The 17,736-nt window shown below is 40.6% G+C and overlaps 1 protein-coding gene across 3 annotated transcripts in view; it reads right to left on the reverse strand.

Annotated features, from left to right (window-relative positions):
* The window catches only part of RYK (receptor like tyrosine kinase), a 104,764-nt gene extending 87,478 nt beyond the window's left edge, over positions 1–17,286 (reverse strand). For 2 of the 3 annotated variants that reach the window (XM_058729945.1, XM_058729943.1), the window contains exon 1: positions 16,840–17,286. In XM_058729945.1, the coding sequence (XP_058585928.1) occupies positions 16,840–17,068 (229 nt within the window). In that variant the 5' untranslated portion in view covers positions 17,069–17,286. The remainder of the gene's footprint in view (positions 1–16,839) is intronic. The other variant, XM_058729944.1, reaches the window with a different exon arrangement.
* Between the last annotated feature and the right edge of the window lie 450 nt (positions 17,287–17,736).

Raw genomic sequence — 17,736 nt, forward strand, 5'->3', positions numbered from 1 at the left:
CTCAGAGCCTGGAGCCTGCTTCAGATTCTGTGTCTCCCTCTCTCTGTGCTCCCCCTCCCCCGGTCTCAAAAATAACATAAACATTAAACATTAAAAAAAAAAAAAGAAAGAAAAAGCTGGCCTCTGCCCTGTAAATGGGAAGGGACTGTAATAAAATTGGCTTTCAGTGACTAGAAAGAATTATGAGGAAATTATCACTTACAAGAGAAATCAAGTCTCAATTAAGCTAAAGAGATAAAGAGATTATGAAAACAGTCAAACAGTCAAGAGACCTCAAGACCGAACTGGAACTGGAATCCTGCAAGATAATGTGAAAAGGTCAGCAAAAAAGAGCACAGAGCAGGCAAAGCAGAGTGGGTGGAGGGGTTCTGCTGGAAGGTGGACAGGACCAAGAGTGGACAGCCACAGAGTGAAAAAAGGCAGCATTTTGTTATTCAAATGAGTATAATTTTCCTATTCTAACAAAGGATGAAAAACATTTCAGTTGTTCGACTACAAAAACCAGACTTAAATTCTTCACTGCCAATTCCAGCAAAGTAGGAATGTTGTTCTTATTAGAAAATATGACATTTGCTCATAATTTTATTTTTAAACAACCCAAATACAAAGCTGAAAAACCAAAGTTGTTCCCCAAAACTCTCAACTCCCATCAAGAAAATTTCATTTTTCGCTATACAATCTTAAGTTCAAACTTTAATTCAAGGTCCGTGTCCTACATGTTTTGGCCTGTTTAGCTCAAGTTCAAATAATTCAATAGTTCAAAAATTTTTCCAGATGACTTTAAAAGTTAACTATTGGTTTCCCAAGGCCACAACAATGGTTGAACAGTGCCAATGAGCAAACCATCTCCCGTTATAAAAAGAGCCACCTTTATAGCACTTAAAACACATTCCAGGAAGCTGTTCACATGTCTGTCTTCCCCACTACAATGTACACCTCACAGCAGGGCTAGGGTCTTAGAATATTTGTAGCTATTCAAATGTTAGATGCATGAATGGCAGCCTGTTGCAAAAATCAACTACATCAAAGATGAATCTAAAGGGAAATGGTATTTTAAAGAAAGTGTCAGGAATCAGTTAAGGCAGAAAAACAAAAGTGATGTTGTGGAAACAGAACTAAAGCAGAGTTTTTGCTAATAAGTAACTGTTTTTGCTAATAAGTAACTGAGTGAACTTTGGCAATCAATTTTTTAACCATTTTCTCAAGGCATCAATTTTCTCAACTAATAAAACAAGAGAGTTAAACCAGATGATGTTAATGTCCTTCCCCAGCCACAAATTTCTACTATTCTATGATATCATCTATGATTTCCAAATGTCAGCCAAACCTCTATTATATTCTATGATATCATCCAGAGTTTCTAAATGCTAGTCAAAACTTAAGTAAAAAATTTATTTAGTCAAGATAATCTTCCAGTTTCTTAGTACAGTGTAGTACATGAGCCAGGAGAAAAAAAAAAGCCAACATCACTTATTATGTATAAAACCACTAAATACTCCGTATTTTAATCCACACTGAAAATAAATAAATAAATAAATAAATAAATAAATAAATAAATAAATAAGAAGATCTTATTTCAAATATCCAAGTTTATGGAAACTAATAAGCTGAAATAGATACAATAAAATAATTTGTCCAGCAGGGGTCCTGGCTGGCTTAGTTGGTAGTGTGTGCAACTCTTAATTTCAGGGTTGTGAGTCTGAGCCCCACAATGGGTACAGAGATTGTTTAAAAGTAAAATATTAAAATAATAATAATAAGTCCATCAGAATCTAATAAATCTAGCTGTAGTCAAATTACAACTAGAAAATTAGCTGAGACCTGTTTAACTGCATTGTAAGACAAAGAATTTACAAATATTAGACTGTAGGAAAGAGGCATTCTTTCCTCATGATTAAAAAAGAAAAAGCACATAAATCTTCAATTCCTATAACTGTTCAAACAATAATCTTACAGAGTAAGTAAGATTTTTCATATAATCCTCTACCAATTCACCATTTTCCTCCAATCTTTCTCCTATAACCTTAAGCGTCTCCACAGAACTTAGCTGAGAGCATATACATGTACGCACAGAGAGTATAAAAAGAATAAAAGTGAGCTTTTAAGAGAAAAACGATATGCCTAATGGACAACAGAAGACAATATAAATATGCCCCTCTCCCTCCACCCCCTTCCTGGCCAGGCTGCCTCATCTCCTGCCCAAGACTGGCCTCTTCCAAGGAAAGGCAAGCGGGCCCACCTCAGAGGTCGCTAGGGAGTCAACTTCAAGGAAGGGAATCTCCTGATCCCCCTGAGGAAAAGCCAGGCATCTGTAATCACAAAGCACCTTTCCCCACTTTGCCACTTTAGGAAGAAAACAGGATAATATGGTCAAAATCAATAGTTCACTTAAAAACAATCCACTTGGGGCACCTGGTAGCTCAGTCAGTTAAGTGTCTGACTCTTGCTCTTAGCTCAGGTCAAGATCTCATGGTTTGAGAATTCAAGCCCCAAGTCAAGCAGAGAGGAGTCTGCTTGGGATTCTCTCTCTCCTTCTCTGATCCTTCTCTGCTCACACCCACGCATGCTCTCTCTCTCTCTCTCTCTCTCTCTCAAAATAAGTAAACTTTTAAAAACTAAAAAGTAAAAAATAAAAAAAATCCATAAAAGAATTCTCCCAAAGATGTGACTTATGCCACATCTGCAGAGACAATAAAGGTACTTCACAAATCCTATCCAAGTATTAGTAAGTAACAAAAACAACCCATAATCTCCAGCATTATAACATAACATATGAAGCATGCCCTGCCATTGTGCTAGAATGTTCCAGTATCTGGCAAAAGATACTCTGGAAAATAACTTGTCATTGGTACCTGCCCTATTTAAATAAGAAAACAATCTGACCAGTTCAAACATGGATTGCAGGTACATCTCTGTAATAGAGATGGAGTAAGTTACTGTTTGATTTGGTCACCATTTAACTTCTTCCATAGCCAACTCCCAATAGGAGTATGATCTCTGATCTCAGTCAGCCATGGAGGCCGTTAGTAACTTAGAGCTGGCTGTTATGTCCAGTGGCTCAAAGCACAATGGAGAACTCACAAACATCCCTTTCCCTGCCAGCAACTTGCACTGCAAAGTGCTAACTTGAAATCCAGTTCCAAAACTATGTGAATTCTCTTCTTAGGCAAGTCATTCAGCTCTCTGCTAAAAGTCCCATGAAGGCAGGGATATTTATGTTTTACTCACCAAAATATATTAAGCCCCTAAAATAAGGCCTAGTAAACAATGAATAAATAACTATTTGGAGAGTTGAAAGTGTTGCTACTAAAGGCAATCAATCAACCAGATGATATCTAAGTGACCTCTTTTCCAAACATTCTATCATTTTGGTTTTCCTTCCAAAACATGCAAATCCCTCACCAACAACTAAACAGTTTTGAGGATTACATAGCATTTTCATATACATTATAGTAACTGTGGTAACAGACATCCTGTTGTAGTTGAAAAGTATCTCATCTTATATATGAAAACCAACACTCAGAAACAGGAATTAAACACCTGTATCTTAAGATGGAATTTAAACTTAAATATGAAGATTTCAAATTTAGAATTGTCCCACACATTATCTACTATATTCCCACATGTGCTTGGGTTTTTGTTTTCAAATTTTTATTTAAATTCTAGTTAGTTAACATATAGTGTAATATTGGTTTCTAGAGTAGAATTTAGTGATTCATCACTTACATATAACACTCAGTGCTCATCATAACAAGTGGCCTCCTTAATGCCCATCACCCATTTAGCCCATCCCCCACCCCAGCCCTCCATCAACCCTCAGTTTGTTCTCTATTGTTAAGAATCTCATGGTTTACTTCCCTCTCTTTTTTTTCCTTCCCATATGTTCACCTGTTTTGTTTATTAATTTCCACATGAGTGAAATCATATGGTATTTGTCTTTCTCTGACTGACTTATTTCATTTAGCATAATACACTCTAGTTCCATTCATGTTGTTGCAAACAGCAAGGTTTCATTCTTTTTGATGGATGAGTAACATTCCATTGTATATATACACCACATCTTCTTTATTCATTCATCAGTCAATGGACACTTTGGCTCTTCCCAATGTTTAGCTATTGTTGATAATGCTGCTATAAACATCAGGGTTCATGTACCCCTTCAAATCTGTATTTTTGCATCCTTTGGGTAAATACCTAGTAGTGCAATTGCTAGGTCTGTAGGGTAGTTCTGTTTTTAACTTTTTGAGGAACCTCCATATTGTTTATTCCCAAATTTGCGTACATGTGCATGCACACATATACAAACCTTAAAATATTTTCCTTTAAGTTGGACTAAATTCTCTCCTTTGACAAATAGTTTAAGTTAGAAAAGATGCAAAAAATAATAATCCTTGGCGAGGCACCTGGTTGGCTCAGTTGATTAAACGTTCAATTCTTGATTTCGGCTCAGGTCACGATCTCCACAGTTCGTGAGATCTAGCCCCGCGTCAGACTCTGCACTGACTGTGGAGCCTGCTTGAGATTCTCTCTCTCCCTCTCCCCTGCTCTGTCTCCAATAAACTAAAAAATAATCATCATCATCCTTGGCTATTTCCACTTCTAGACAAGATAGAATAATAGGACCAGACTAACTCTCTTGTCTGAGATAGCCAAGAACCATACAAAATATGAGAGTTCAGAAAGACAAGGACAGCTAGAGCATGCAGGATGAAATAACAGAGAGGAGAAAGTTACACGGAAAACTTCCAAAATCTGCAGAGGGCTGCCCTCCAGTCTTCAGTTAAGTACTGATCAGAGGATGCATAAGGAAGTTGCATGAGAACAGAGAAAGGATAAAATGTACAATCTTACTTACATAGTAACTGGAATATCACCTACACCCACCAGCCAGACTGGAAAGCCTCATGATTCACACAGGTCACTGGAGAAAGTACACAAAAGAGTCTTTAACTCAGTAGTGGGGAATAATTAGCCTATACTGAGCACTGCTCCTGTCCTATCTAACAAGTCCTAAAAGCAAGATCTGGAGGATCAAACTGTTTCCAAGCACTTAACTGAGTCCAGAACAAAACCCAAGAATATTTATAGGAATACAAAAATATTCAGCACCCACCAGAGTAAAATTCCCAATGCCTCCCATCCAATCAAAAACTACTTGGCATGCAAAAACAAAACAAAACAAAAGCAAAATAAATAATTAAATAGATAGATGTTAGATAAACTAACTGAAACCAACCCAGAACCAGCAGAGATGTTAGAATTAGTAGAAAAAACATTTAAACAATTATTATAGCTGTACTTCATTGGTCAAAAGTTAAGAAATATGGAAGACATAAAAAAACCCAAATCAAATTTCTAGAAATAAAAACTACAATGCATGTGATTAAAAAATACACTGGACAGAATTAATAGAAGCTTAAGCATTTCAGAAGAAAAGATGAGAAATCATATTTCCCAGTCTTTAACAACTGGAAAAGGCTTCTGCCAGAATCTCTCTCGAATACTTCACATCCTTCAACTGTAGTGCAGACCAACAGTCTGCGGAGAGACTGCCACATGTCAAGCCATGGGGTGGCCTTAGTGCAGTATATGGGAAAGACAGAATGTGATGGGTACAGTGATACTGATTTGTTTGTACAGAATGTAGAGCTATGGAAGCCAAGATGGGATATACTTAACCCAGAGAGTAGGGTACAAGGAACAGAAACTTGAGAAAATTAGGCAACCTCAAAGAAAATAAAGTATTAATAACCAATTTATTTAAACTCCCATCCATAAACATAAGTCCAGTCCAACTCCCTTTTTGGATAATAACTCAGCAGGCAATGGGAAATGATAAAGAGAATGATGACTCCCATAAGGCATAAGATGGTGAATCTCCTCTAAAAAGAAATCTGGTTTGTTCATTCATTGAACTTTTACTGAACATCTACTACATGCCAGCTATTGTTTTGGGTGCTGGGGACATAGAGTGGAATGATATAAAAGGTCTTTAATCAAACAGAATTAACTTTTCTATAGAGGGAGACAAGAACGAGTATTAGATGCTTAAAATAGAACAGGATGATAAGAACAGAGTGGTACTTGGGGTCAAACATAGGAAAGCAAGGCTGAGGCAGTGACTTTTTTTTTCTTGAGACACAGCTCACAAGCAGGGTACAGGCACAGAGGGAGAGAGAGAATCTGACGCTTAGCGTGGAGCCCCAATGATCCCACGACCCTGGGATCATGACCTGAGCCTAAATCAAGAGTCAGGTGCTTAACTGAATGAGCCACCCAGGTGCTCCATAGGCAGTGACATTGTAAGTTGAGATCTGGAAGGCTCCAGCCTTGTGAAGATCTGGGGAAAGTATGTGAGGCAAAGCAACCATAAAAGGCAGACCCTAAGGTGAGAAAGAGCTTAGCACCAGAGGAACTAAGAACTAAACACATAGGGGGAGAGGGGATAAGAGAGGAAAGAGGTGGCAAGCAAGAGTCTTAATATAAACATTGACCTATAAATCAGAAAGATCTGAACAGCCTAGATGCTTGATATTTATGAATTGTTAATTTCTTGGGTGTGATAATGGTTATTATAAATGTTTAGATTCCCTATCTTTTAGAGATACATATTAAAATTTTTTTTATAAAATTATGTTTGAGGGGTGCCTGGGTCACTTAAGTGTCTGACTCTTGGTTTCAGCTCAGGTCATGATCTCACAGTTCATGGGTTCAAGCCTTATATCTTGGGATTCTCTCTCACTCCCACTCTCTACTCCTCCCTTGCTTGCTCTCTCTCTCAAAATAAAAAAATAATGTTTGAGTTTCCTTCAAATAATCCAAGTGGGGAATCAGGGAAGTAAGAGCAAAGGAGTAGACTGGGGAGTGGAGTGGTATATACCCAAAAAAACTGGCCATGAGTTGATAACTGTTGAAGCTGGATGATGGGTACACAGAGGTTGTTATACTAGTGTACTTCTGAATGTCTAAACTTTTCCATAATAAATACATTTTTAAAAGCAAATTGATTTAAAATAAATTGGAATTTTGGGGGTGATAAAACTATTCTATACAATACTTTGGTGGATACATGATACTATGCATTTGTCAAAACCCATATAACTACAATAAAGTGAACTTTAACGCATGCAAATTAAAAAAAAAAAAAATCATGTAGGAGGTCAAGGAATACCAGGGTGAAATACGACCCTTTCCAGAACCAGCTTTTGTGGGACCCAAATGCATCGATAAGCTTTCATCTATAAAGTACAAAGCCCCAAGGTCTAAGTCAGCACAGTATGCAAAATTTAATATGGGTGAGTATCCATCCCTTTGTCTAGGGAAAGGGCTGAAGACTTTCACAAAATAAGGCTGAGAATCCCTGATATTTCTTTTGCCAGCAACTTCTACGTGAAAACTGAATTACCATTGCTTGTAAACTTAATGGTAATATCTCACTGTCGTTTGCTTTCCTTGCAAGGATATTACTACACAGCCATTACCATAAGCAAATAATAAATACCACCAGTAAATTTTACAACTCTGAAAGAAAGTTGGGACAGGTATCCCTCCTCCCCCCAAAAAAGGAAAGGTGGTCACCGTTTTACAATACCATATTTCATTTCATGTAAAGTGTACCATTATTTTTTTGTGGCACTAAGAAAGAAATAGAACTGTCAATTAACTGAATACTTACCATTGAGTATAAAATGGTTCCAATTTCAGAGATGTCCAAACATGGGAAAACTGTACATCATATAATGAATGAAACATGGCATTCAAAAAGTTCATGAGTTGGGCCCCATCTCAGATCTCCTAAACAAATTGCTCAGGATAGCAAATACGAATGTCTAGGAATTCATATTTTGAGTTTCTCAGATGATTCTGGTTAGATAAACACTAAGTAAACTGCTAGCCTTCAGAGGCAGCACAGAAAGAAAGCATGCACTCTGGAGTCACATAGCCCCAGACATCTCTGTGACCTCCAGCAAATTCTGTAATTTCCCAGAGCCTGAGCTTTATCTATTTAAAAAAAATGTCAATGCCACCACCTACTTTGTATGACTGACTAAAGGAGAACACATGTGAAGTACTTGGTTCACATGTGAACAAGAGGTATACTAAGAGGTATACTTGGTTCACATGTGAACAAGAGGTATAGCAAGAGGTATACTAAAACACACATATTTATAGAAGAATATATTTATTTATAAACAAGACATAACATTTATTTTATGAACAAACATGGGACCTAGAAACTACTTTTAAGAAATATTCTTGGGAATGCAAGCTGATGCAGCCACTCTGGAAAACAGTATGGAGGTTCCTCAAAAAACTAAAAATAGAACTACCCTACGACCCAGCAATTGCACTACTAGGCATTTATCCACGGGATAAAGGTGTGCTGTTTCAAAGGGACACATGCACCCCCATGTTTATAGCAGCACTATCAACAATAGCCAAAGTATGGAAAGAGCCTAAATGTCCATCGATGGATGAATGGATAAAGAAAATGTGGTATATATATATACAATGGAGTATTACTCGGCAATCAAAAAGAATGAAATCTTGCCATTTGCAACTACATGGATGGAACTGGAGGGTATTATGCTAAGTGAAATTAGTCAGTCAGAGAAAGACAAAAATCATAGGACTTCACTCATATGAGGACTTTAAGCGACAAAAGGGATGAACATAAGGGAAGGGAAACAAAAATAATATAAAAACAGGGAAGGGGACAAAACAGAAGAGACTCATAAATATGGAGAACAAACTCTGGGTTACTGGAGGGGTTGTGGGAGGGGGGGATGGGCTAAATGGGTAAGGGGCATTAAGGAACCTACTCCTGAAATCATTGTTTCACTATATGCTAACTATTTTGGATATAAATTTTTAAAAATAAAAAATAAAATTAAAAAAAAGAAGAAATATTGTACCACTCAGCAGTATCACTTGCTGGGCACAATACAAAGAATCATTCACTAAGTATATATTATGTAACTCAGCAATATACACACACATTTGTTTTGGCACATCACATTTTAAGGGGTCCCACAATAAATCAAAGTTGTTTAATAACATTTTGATCAGAAAATATTGTACTTGATTTGCATCAACAAGGGTAACACAAAAAAAGCATACGTTTTTAAGTGTAATACAATTTCAGAGTAGCCAAAGGCTCTATTTCATGTCCAAGTTTTTGTTTTGTTTTGTTTTAGTATGTATAACTGGCAAGTTTTGTCACAACACTGGCATAAGTGCATTAAAACCACAAAAGTAATGCTATGGAATTTCTCAATTCAGGGTGCTCAAAGAAATACCCATGTTTCATTTGTTTCTAAAGTGACCCTTAAAATCCAAACAGTATTTTAGGCAGCACCTCCAAAATTGAGTAGTCAACTCAGGATGTGACTCACAGGGGACAGGTTTAGCCATAATTGGATAGAGTTCTCCCACATGTGTAGCATGAAGAAGGGGGGGAAAACTCAAAACCCACAATTGCACAATGTCTCAGCCTAACTCTCCCAATGAAGAACACATGGTCTCAAATTAATGCTGCATCGATGCCACCAACCACACCCAAAACACCCAGGTCTAAGAGTTTGCTTCAGGGTGCTAACTCAACTCCAATAACAATCACCCACACCTCCTCAGGTCATGCCAGACCCATCGGTAGGGAGGACACCCTCACTGCCCTCCCCGACCAAGCACTTGGCCTAAGGTTTAAGAGGAAAGAGAGGTGCTGGGAGGAGTGGAACACATGGCTCATCTCATTTTTCTTTCCATCAACCACCTCCCAAAAGAGAAGAGTCCCTCAGTTCAGCAGCCCAAATCTGAAACCTTAGCATCCTCTGTGACTCCTCTCTTCTCTTTAGCCCTCAGGTCTCTCCCCACTACGTAGTTTTCCAAACTCCCTGCAAATTCCTCACCAATCTATCCCACTCCTTCAACTGCCCTAGTTGATCCCTCTTATCACCACAAGGCTGACTCTGTCCCATTTCCCAGATCCAGCTTATCTGTCTCGAAGCCCCTTTTCACCGGAGCCAGTCATCTTTTCTGTAACCCAGTCCTGTTTGTGCACTCTCCTTTCCTAAATTCAGCAGCTCCTCATTACCTACAAGATAAAATTCAAATTCCTAATCCAATTTTAACCTAATTCCCAGCTTTATATTCTCCCTGGCTTTGCCAATTTTTCTCATTTTAGCCATATTAGATTTTTCCTACTTCCCGATTTCACACCCATCTGCTTCTATACATCTATAGCTTTTTCAAGCTATCTTCTCTACCCGGCATGAACTGCTCCTCTTTTCTGCCTATAAAACCCATCCTGAAGATGAATTTCAAATGCCTCAGTTCCTGGAACACTTTCCCTAAAATCTCTAAGCCTCTCTCCTCTTCCCCTTCTAAAGTCAAAAGTAATCACTCCTACAATAAAAGTACCCACTCCTCCAATAAAAGTAATCACTTCTTACTTATGTCAATCAGCAGTATAACTCCTATCTCAGTGTTATAGTTATCAATATAATAGTTTCCCCTACAAAATTCCCAATTCTTCAAGGAAAGGAATTTAATAATTCTGAATCGCTATTTTCTCCCTCAGTATATGGTACTTGGTTGAGCTTCAAAAATTCTGACTGGACTGATTTGGAGAGCACTGATCTCATCTTGTATTAAACTGATTTTAAATAAGATATGAACAATGTTTAATTCTTTCAGAGGGTATTTATTTAAAAGAAAAGCAAGTTACCCAAACTGAATTTCTAATTGGTGAAAGGCAGAATCTATTCTTAGAAGACCCCTGACCCTTACAAATCCCTATCACTACCATGACTGCTGCCATAACCAATTTATACCATACTGCTTACCCCTCAGCATTTTATTCCCAAACCCTTAGCACTGCCCCAGTCACATGCCAGTTTCACAAGTCCTGGATTTCCAGGGAACTGAGTACTATTAGAATTATCAATTAGAGAAACATGCCAGTTTCACAAGTCCTGGATTTCCAGGGAACTGAGTACTATTAGAATTATCAATTAGAGAACATGGGAGGATGCAGATAATAGTCAAGACCACAAACATGTGGCAGCGGGCTTTCAGATTCTACTTCTTGGGTATTTTTGGTTAATCACTGCTCCTCCAGAGCTCACAAGGAGGCAAGATGGATTCTGGATTCAGGCATGACTAAGTCAAGACCTGACCCTCTACCAAAGGGTCCCAAATCAAAGTCCTCAACAGTAAAAATGGGGAAATGGACATGGCAGCCTGTTAAGAGTAAATGAGAGCAATGAAACTAGGCCTGGGGAAACAGGGATGCCACCACATGGAGAGTAAAACCTCCTGAGGCTTTTGGAGTCTCTGTACACGTAGACTTCCATCAGGACTATATGCCTTACAATCAAGGAAGTGGGTTAGTTACATACTTCCGCCAAGCCTGTTTCCTCATCTATAAAATGGAAATAACAATATATATTTAAAACAGGAATTACCTTTGTGCCTGACAGAGGGAAAAGATTGCTACATGTCAGCAGCAATCTAAAAAGTGTCAACTACTAGTCTTCTAAATATTATTCCAAAAAAAAAAAAGAAAAAGAAAGAAAGAAAAAAAAAAAACAACCCTGTTATACATCAACAGCTCTTCAATAGTCAAAGCCCAATCCTGGGGCACCTGGGTGGCTCAGTTGGTTAAGCGTCCGACTTTGGCTCAGGTCATGATCTCGCGGCCCGTGAGTTCAAGCCCCGCATCGGGCTCTGTGCTGACGGCTCAGAGCCTGGAGCCTGTTTCAGATTCTGTGTCTCCCTCTCTCTCTGCCCCTTCCCTGCTCATGCTCTATCTCTCTCTCTCTCAAAAATAAATAAACATTAAAAAAAAAAAAAAAAAAGAGGTTTAAAGACTTGCTACATGGGGCGCCTGGGTAGCTCGGTCGGTTAAGCGTCTGACTTCGGCTCAGGTCGTGATCTCGCGGTCCGTGAGTTTGAGCCCTGGGTCGGGCTCTGTGCTGACAGCTCAGAGCCTGGAGCCTGTTTCAGATTCTGTGTCTCCCTCTCTCTCTGACCCTCCCCCATTCATGCTCTGTCTCCCCCTGTCTCAAAAATGAATAAACGTTAGAAAAAAACATTAAAAAAAAAAGCCCAATCCTGCCATTTACATACTGTGAAATGACCACTCACCTTTATCCCCATTTCTTCCCCAACTCCCTGAAAGGAAACTAATGAAATCACAAAGACATTAAACCACAAAGACAAACACAAAGGGGAAAAAGACAACAACACATCATAAATTTCAACAAACTTTTTCAGGAGGGGAGCCAGGTGAAGAAGTGGTCACTGCTCCTCAGGACCCCTCAGGCACCAAAGGCCAGCCTGAGGCTCAGGCTTGACAAAGAGGAGCTTCTATAAGGGGTGGGCTCCCAGATCCAGCAGAAGACCTTAAGTTTTTTCTGAAGAAACTGAACCACAGAGGCAGAAGAACAATAAAGAGAAGTCCAAATCTATACCGAAAATGGTGGCACCCTCCATCCCTCCTTAACCAGATAACCCAAACCCGGACAATCAGTGTATTGCCAAACACACCAGAGGCAGGCTACTGGAGATACCTTCTCTGCAGACACTAGTCCCAAGGAGGATGTGAAGGTACTGTTATGTGAGGTAGATGCCCCATAAAAAGTCTACCTGTACTCCAAGGGAAGTCGTGAGACCACCAGCACACACACTCTCTCTCCTGATCAACTTTCCAGCATCTCACTCTTAATTGTAGACAGCCGAGGACCACCAGATGTTTGTGATGTCAACAAACATAAAAAGAAATGAATAAGCACACTGGAGGAAGCAGAAGAAATATTAAAAACATATTAAACATATAGAAAAAATGAAAATCAAATAGACACATACCTCAAAGATAAAATATCCATAAAATAAGAATAAAATGGAAACAGAAAATGAAATTAAATGGAAATGAAACCAGAGAACAAAAACCTTCTGAAATTTAAAAACACCACCATTAAAATTTTTTAAATAAAAGCCTATAAAATTGAGAAGATCCTCTTGCTACTTTCCACATCCAAATACAAAGATATAAGTAACAGACAACATAAGTTAAGAGTATCTGAAGATCAATTCCAGGATATTCAATAATCAAACCAACACGTGTCTCAAAAAGAAAAAACAAAAAATAAAGGGTAGGAAATTATCAAAGTAATAGACATTCTCGAAAACTGAAAAAATATGAGTCTATAGGCCAAAGGGCCTATAAAATAAAATAGACAACAGGTGAGAAGAAGGACCCACACAAAAACTTACAAAATTTCAGAATGCTGGAAAAAAAGATGCTTACCTTCAATTAAAAAAAAAAAAAAGGAAAGAAAAGAAAAGAAAACAAAGAAAAATAAAAGGAATCAGATGGCTCTGGATTTTTCATCAGAAACCGTTAAAGCCAGGGGCACCTGGGTGGCTCAGCTGGTCCACTTCGGCTCAGGTCGTGAGTTCAAGCCTCACATCGGGCTCCACACTGACAGTGACAGCCTGCTTGGGATTCTCTTTCCCTCTCTCTCCGCCCCTTTGCTGCTCGCTCTTGCTCTCGCTCCCTCAAAATAAATAATAAACTTAAAAAAAAAAAAAAACCTTTATAAAGCCAGAAACTGTGAAAATGTCATCAAAATTATGGAAAAAAATATTTTCAGCCTACTATTCTAAATTTAGCCTAATCATCTATAAAGCATCTATAAATCATCTAGAAAGTATCTAGCGTAGACACCTTTAGACATGCAAGGCCTCAAATAATTTACCTACCATGGAAGCCACTGAGGGTACCCTTTAGCAAATGAGGCAAACCAAGAAAAAGAAAACAAGTGATCCAGGAAACAGGCTCCAAGGCAGAAGAGAAGGGAACAGAAATCACAGAAAAAAACAATACTACTGTCCAGACTGGAGCAAGAGAATGGAAGGCTCCTGAGCAAGGGAGTCTCTAAGAGGAAACCAAGTGGAACTGAGGGATGATTTGTGCTACCTGGAAAAAATATCAAAAGGCACTGAACATATTTCTTGGAGTGTTTGAGGAATGTAGCCATAGATACATGAAAAACTAATCAAAAACTTGAAGGCAATTATTTGCTCCAGGGAAAACAAAAAAAAACAGAGAAAAACCCCCACATAATCTGGCATCACTATTTAACTCAGAAGTGAGCAATAAATTTTTACACAATAATGTAATTTCTGATGGTTGGTTTTACTAAAAATTGTTATGTAGCTATATTGAGGGACAGAGAGAGAACAGGGCAAGTGATCAATTATGATACTAGAAAGTCAAGTCCCTCTTCTACATTAATTTCAAAATATGAAAGTAAAAACCAGGAAAATAAATGAACAGAACTATAACTGGTATGAGATGGTGGCTTCCACTGTAAAATAGGACGTGGAGGATAAAGAGGCTAAGGGTAGAACACTGTTGTTTTATGTTAAGCCTTTTAGCACTATTTGATTTTTTAACTGTGTGCATATATTAATTGGATTAAAACAACAACCTATTCTCATATCAAGGGCAATTAGTTCAATTTATAAAGCTGTCATTATCAACTTCACTTACAAGTTTTTTATTTGGAATTCCAAACTCATTGTCTTAGATATATTACAAAATGATGGTTAGTTTCCCAAGTCAGCGTTCAGAGGCATTTAACCCATCATGATACAAAAATATGGTACAAACTATTATTTCAAGTAGTCTTAAACACCGTAAGAGTTTCTGTGAGAAACTGCAGTCTGAGAACTCAATATGCCTCGTACAGATCTGAACCCTACCCACTTGTTCTTCTGCCCTCAGGGGCAGCCAAGGAATACTTTAAAGGTAGAATGGATGAGGGAGATGGACATGGATCTGGCAAGAAGGAGAGTCAGACTCGCAGTTAACAGGTCTACTCTATTTGCATTAAAGAAAATACTACTGGAGGTCCCTCTTGCCCCTCTTGCCCACTGAGGTTGGTCAGTGAGGCGATCTTCCCTCCCCTCCTCCCCACAGCCCATTCCTGGGCAGAACCTGGATGCTCATCAGTCGGGTGACAAATACATACACATCATTTCAAGTATTAATTAGCAATGATTTCTTTTCCACCATGCCATAATAAAACCTCTATACAAACAATATCTTCATTACACTTAATAAAACTTTGTGGCCTATGTCAACATTATGTTTAATTTTTTTTAATGATTATAAATTGTGTGACCTTGAGAAAGTTACTTAAAGCCTCACTTTTCTCAACTCTAAAATGGAAATAATGGTGTCTACTTAACTGGGTCATAAAAAAATTAGAGGAAATGATGTGTACAAAACATAAAGGGGCAGGTAAATGGCAGGCACTCAATCAATGTTAGCCTCTGGTTGTTCCCTGTCCTTCATCCCCAACCTGGCTGGTTTCTAACACGTATTCTTACATATAAACAAAGCCACAAATCATATGCAGTACATGCTTTTACCAAAAACAAAAACCTTTAAAACCGATGCATAATGCATTCATTTTTAAAAATAATTATGTGATACGAGTCGATTTATAAGTATTTTTCCTAAATCTTAGTTTTATGTTCCAAGTACTAACCTAATTTGCAGTTTTAATTCATCTCAACTAAATTTAGCTTATTCAACTAGACTAAAAAGAGGATTAAGAAGGGCAGGACATTACAGAAACTCAGCATTCTTCTTTGATTAAAGACTACAAACCCATGTATGTAACAACGTGTAAACAGACTGCTGCAAGCAATACCATTTCAACTTTGAGTTGACCTCAAGAAAGTCTTATAAACTTAAAAAAAAAAAGAATAAAACTGACAGATAATGGATGATTAAAAAAAAAATCCTCCCCCCCCCCCCCCCCCCCGCCATCACACAGACACACCACAAACTCGAGATTAAATGAAGAGGGGGGAAATGTTATTCTGTGCCGCAACACACAAAAGAAAGTCTAACACACAAAGAAATGTCTAGGTATCTGCAACAACCAAAGACTTCCCATTCGGGGCCATTTCTCTCAGACCTTCCTCTAAGGCTCATTTCCAGAATCCACAGTCTCAGCACAAGAACACCATTATTTTTCAAATCAATTCCCCAAACGACAAAGCTAATTACGTACAACAGAACAACCAACTGACCCAAAGCTAAGTTCTCCTTTCCCTACAAGGTATTCAAAGGAGAGAGGCCCTGAACAAACAGTCCACAGTCCAACACATCCAAGACAAGAACCAAAAAGATACTGGAGAAGTTAGCAGGTCTGCTACCGGAAGATTCGTTCACCATTTAAAATTATGCTTTTCGGTCACAAGATTTGGAGACTGCCACTAACGTGTAGTGCCCTTTCTCCCTTCCCCCCCTCCCGCCTTTAAAAAAAAAAAAAAGTATGGGAACAAGAAAGTAAGAGCACAGTATTGTGGTCATCAAAACCACAGGCAAGAATTTGCAGGTTTGGTCTAAATAAACGCGGACTCGAGGTATCCAAAATCCAGGGCCCTAGAATGACACGCATCAGGAATGGTCAAAGAAATTTGGTGCGGCAGGGAAGAAAAGTTAGGGCGCTTGACTGCGGAATAGGGCCAAAGGCTGAAGGGGCTGTGAGGAGGACGGAACGGGGTGGATCCCAGGTCTTTCGCGGCGGGGCAGCGAGGGCGAAGGGGGTAGGCCGGAAGGCTGACCTGGGGCGGGGGCCGGGCAGGGACCACACCTCCCGGCCAGCGAAGCAGGCAAAGGCCAAGGCCCGGGGACGACCCCGAGTACTGGGACGTGACCTGCTCGCGGTTCCCGGCCCGCGGACTGGGCCGCAGGCAGCCGGAAGCAGCCGGGGTCGGGCCCGACCTGCCCACCCCGGAGCAGGCGCCCCTACTCACCAATGAGCCGGCGCACCTCGTCCTCGCTCAGGTAGAGGCTCACGCTGGGCCCCGCGGCCGCCGGCGACAGCGCAGGAGGCCGCGGGGCCGGGGCTGCGGCGGCGCCGGGCGCGGGTAGCAGCGGCAGGACCGCGAACAGGAGCAGCAGCGGCGGCGGCGGGGCCCTCAGGCCGCGGGTCCCGGGGAGGCGGCCCCGGCCCCGCGGCCCCGATCGCGCCGTCCCGCGCATGGCCGCCGCCGCCGCCGCCGCCGCGGAGGAGCTTTGGCTTCCCGCCGCGCCTCCACCACCCACCCCCGGCTCCGAGCCCCTCACAGCCCCGAGCCGGGGGCGGTCGCCCAGCTCATAGCGCCGCCGGCCCGTGGCAGCCGGACGCCGCTTCAGACCGCCAGAGCGCGCCGCCGCCGCCGCCTCCTCGGCAGCATCGTCCACTGTGGAGGGCTGGCCGCGGAGGCGCGCCCGTGCGCGCCGCCGCCGCCCCCCGAGAGCGCGTACGCACGCACAGTCCGCTCTGTGCTGGCCGTGGCCGGGCTGGGAGCGCTTTGATTTTCAAGTGCCGCCGCGGGCTCGGGGCATTCTGGGCACCCTCTGAAAGGGAGCCTATCCCCACCTTACGTTGTCACCAGCCTGAGGTTTCCTTGCCTGTTGCCTGTAACACCCCCGCTTCCCCCTTCCGCCCCGACACAGAGTCCAGACAGGCAGGCAGGCAGGCCCCGGCCTCGTCTGCGGCTGAGTGGGGTCCCAGCTCCAGGGAAATGCTTGATGCGGTCGCTCAGGTTTGCATAAGAGAAACCTGCTTTTTCTTAGAAAATGGAGAAAAATGGAAAGCACCTTTTATCCTACCATCGGAGGTAACATCAACATTTCTGTGTCAGTTTCCATGTATAAATATTATATGC

This window comes from Neofelis nebulosa, chromosome 5 (assembly GCF_028018385.1).
Source record: "Neofelis nebulosa isolate mNeoNeb1 chromosome 5, mNeoNeb1.pri, whole genome shotgun sequence".
Taxonomy (NCBI): Eukaryota; Metazoa; Chordata; class Mammalia; order Carnivora; family Felidae; genus Neofelis; species Neofelis nebulosa.